Raw genomic sequence first — 2,531 nt, 5'->3', positions numbered from 1 at the left:
GTCGCAGATAGCGTTTGGACCCCGTCCACGCTGTGGGACGAGGTTGTATGGAGGAACACTGAGCCAACGGGCCAGCCGGGGGGGGGAGCGGCTCCAAGTTTTGTATCTAACTGAGCTTTGAAGATGCGCAAGTCCTCAAGTTGAATGGCTGTGGTTACGGGCTCGTCAGTGTCGGAGACCCAATCAAAACTTGACCATGGCTGCATTTGTAAGTGCTTCTTAGAGGACTTGTTGCGCCAACCGAACCGACAGTCGTCATAAAAGGAGGGAGTGAAGTGCTTCACCTTGTACGGTCCTGGAGCTGCTGCCATGCCGTCGTGGGAGCTGGTGTTCAACAGCCGCTGTTTGAGCGGTAGGTCAGAATTAGGGAGGTGATGAGAGCAGGTGGCCTGGGCACTCTCTGGTTGGACGCGGGGAGCCGCTACCGCCATAGTGATGGTCTGCTGAGGGTGGTCAGCCAAGGGGCTGGAGGGTAGAAGATGGTTCTGACCTGGAAGGGGGGTTCTCCTTGGCAGCACTGGTTGCTATCTTGAGGCCCACTCCAGCGTTAACAGTTGCAGCGTTTCTGGGAGGTAAGTTCAGCTTCTGTCCCGTGGCCGCCAAGCTCCGACAAGAGGTGGAGAGATGGCCAAGCTTACGGCACACCGACCAATACCCCGGCAGGCTTTCATATTCCACTGCTTGCCAAAATCCAGACGCGCCATTCCCAATCCAGATCTTGTCCGGCAAAACCTGCTGCAGGTTCCCTTCGACGCAGAATCGCGCCATGCTGGGGCGATTAAGGGAGGCTGTTAAGGCATCAATTTCTAGTGGCTCACCTAGTAGCCGTGCAATGGAAAAAAGGGGGCCTTTGTTGAAGAGGTGTACTGGAAGCTGCGGCAAGGAAGCCCATATTGGGGCAAGAGGCGATTCGGAATCGACTGAGAAGGACGGAGTCCACTTAAAGATACGCAGGACAAACCCTTGGAGAGACCACACACCCTTCAACCAGCAGCATAGGTAGTCTTCCTCTTGGTTGAAACGAACGAGGACATGCCGATGGTCGATCAATCCAAGCGAGAAAGCTCCCTTGAAACCCAGCGCCTGGAAACTTTTGAGCAAAGTCTCCATGTTTGGCCTGCCCTTGGAGAATTTGCCAACCAGTGAGAAACGGAAGGGCTGGGAGAGGGCGGTGATATCCTCCTCAGAGAAGAATACTGTTGGCTTCCCTTTGTAGGCAGAGGGCTCACGGACTATCCATGGCTATTGAGGCGTGAGGTTGAAGGTTCTCGAGAGATCTGGTGCGGCAGTCCTTGGTTGCTGGGAGACGATGTCTACGAACAACTTGTTGCGAGGGGAAGCTGGCCCCTCAGCAGGCGCCTGATAGGCTACCGCCGCGACGGCCATGGCCGAAACACCAGGGAAGCTTTCCTAGGGTTTAGGAGACGGAAGCCTCAGAGCAACTACAAAGTCCTAATTTTGTCCACTTAGACACTAAGAGTGTACAGGCTTCTACAGTTAAAATTAAGGAGGCCTCAGCAATATGTGGATTCATCAAATTAATGTAATTGATGGATTTGTTATACATTCACGCACCATGTGGTCTTGCTATTTTTACTAAATCTTTGACTTATTTTCTGAGAGTACTGATCTCATTCCAAAACTCAATATATATTCTAAATTATTGACTTTATTGAGGTAATGAAAGATAAGTTTTGTAGAGTGCTCATCATGTATGATTAGAGTATCATTACAAGAAAATTTTAAAAAGAATCTTATTATGTAAAAGGATGCAAATAGCATATTTAGCACAAATTTTCTTTTCATTTGTGAGAAGATTTGCAAGAAACCGAATAACACATCCATGAACCAGGTGAACATGATTGCCAGCTACATGTTTAAAAAATGTGATTAAATAAAGGTATAGATAATATATGATATGCTTACGTTATTCAAGTATTTATACATATCAACTGATAGTATCCATGAACCAACTAAGAAAGAGTTATTCATTCAATAAATTTTCCATGACATCCTCTCTAGTGAAGTTGATAAAATGAATTCATGACTAATCACATTATAGACATTTTCAAATAATTTTTGCATGCTAAAAAATATAAAACATTATTGTTCAAAATTTTAGAATTCGAGGGTACAGAGGCCCCGTCCTGGGCCTGGACACGTGGCAGCCCAGGAAGGGCAGAGCTGGGCCTGGACCCCAGGCCCCTGATGACCGTTTTGGGGCACACCGCTGCTAGGGCTCCCGGAGAGTTCGGAGAATAATCCCGCGGAGGGCGGAGAGAATCCCCCTCAGCACGAGATTGAGACTATCCCGGGCAGGTCCCGAAACGTACGGAGGTCGGACTCTCAGGCAGGTATAAATGGTAACGCACGCCAACTACGTAAGGTACGCTCACTATTCGACAATTACTCCCGACCGTTTTACTTCCCGTGTATCTCACTCACCGGAGAACTAACTTGACCGTCGGAGTGCCCTCGGGGACGACCTCGGGGCTCCCCTATTAGATCGCTCTCTTGTTCGCTTTGCAGGC

General features: G+C 49.0%; 1 protein-coding gene across 1 annotated transcript; it reads right to left on the bottom strand.

Moving 5' to 3' along the window:
- Positions 1-453: 453 nt before the first annotated feature.
- Positions 454-1,110, bottom strand: LOC113719395 (uncharacterized). The gene has a single exon (XM_027244604.1). It carries the CDS (start codon positions 1,108-1,110, stop codon positions 454-456), a length of 657 nt encoding a protein of 218 aa, XP_027100405.1.
- Between the last annotated feature and the right edge of the window lie 1,421 nt (positions 1,111-2,531).

Source organism: Coffea arabica, chromosome 11e (assembly GCF_036785885.1).
Source record: "Coffea arabica cultivar ET-39 chromosome 11e, Coffea Arabica ET-39 HiFi, whole genome shotgun sequence".
Taxonomy (NCBI): domain Eukaryota; kingdom Viridiplantae; phylum Streptophyta; class Magnoliopsida; order Gentianales; family Rubiaceae; genus Coffea; species Coffea arabica.
This window is presented reverse-complemented; position numbering and strand designations above follow the sequence as displayed.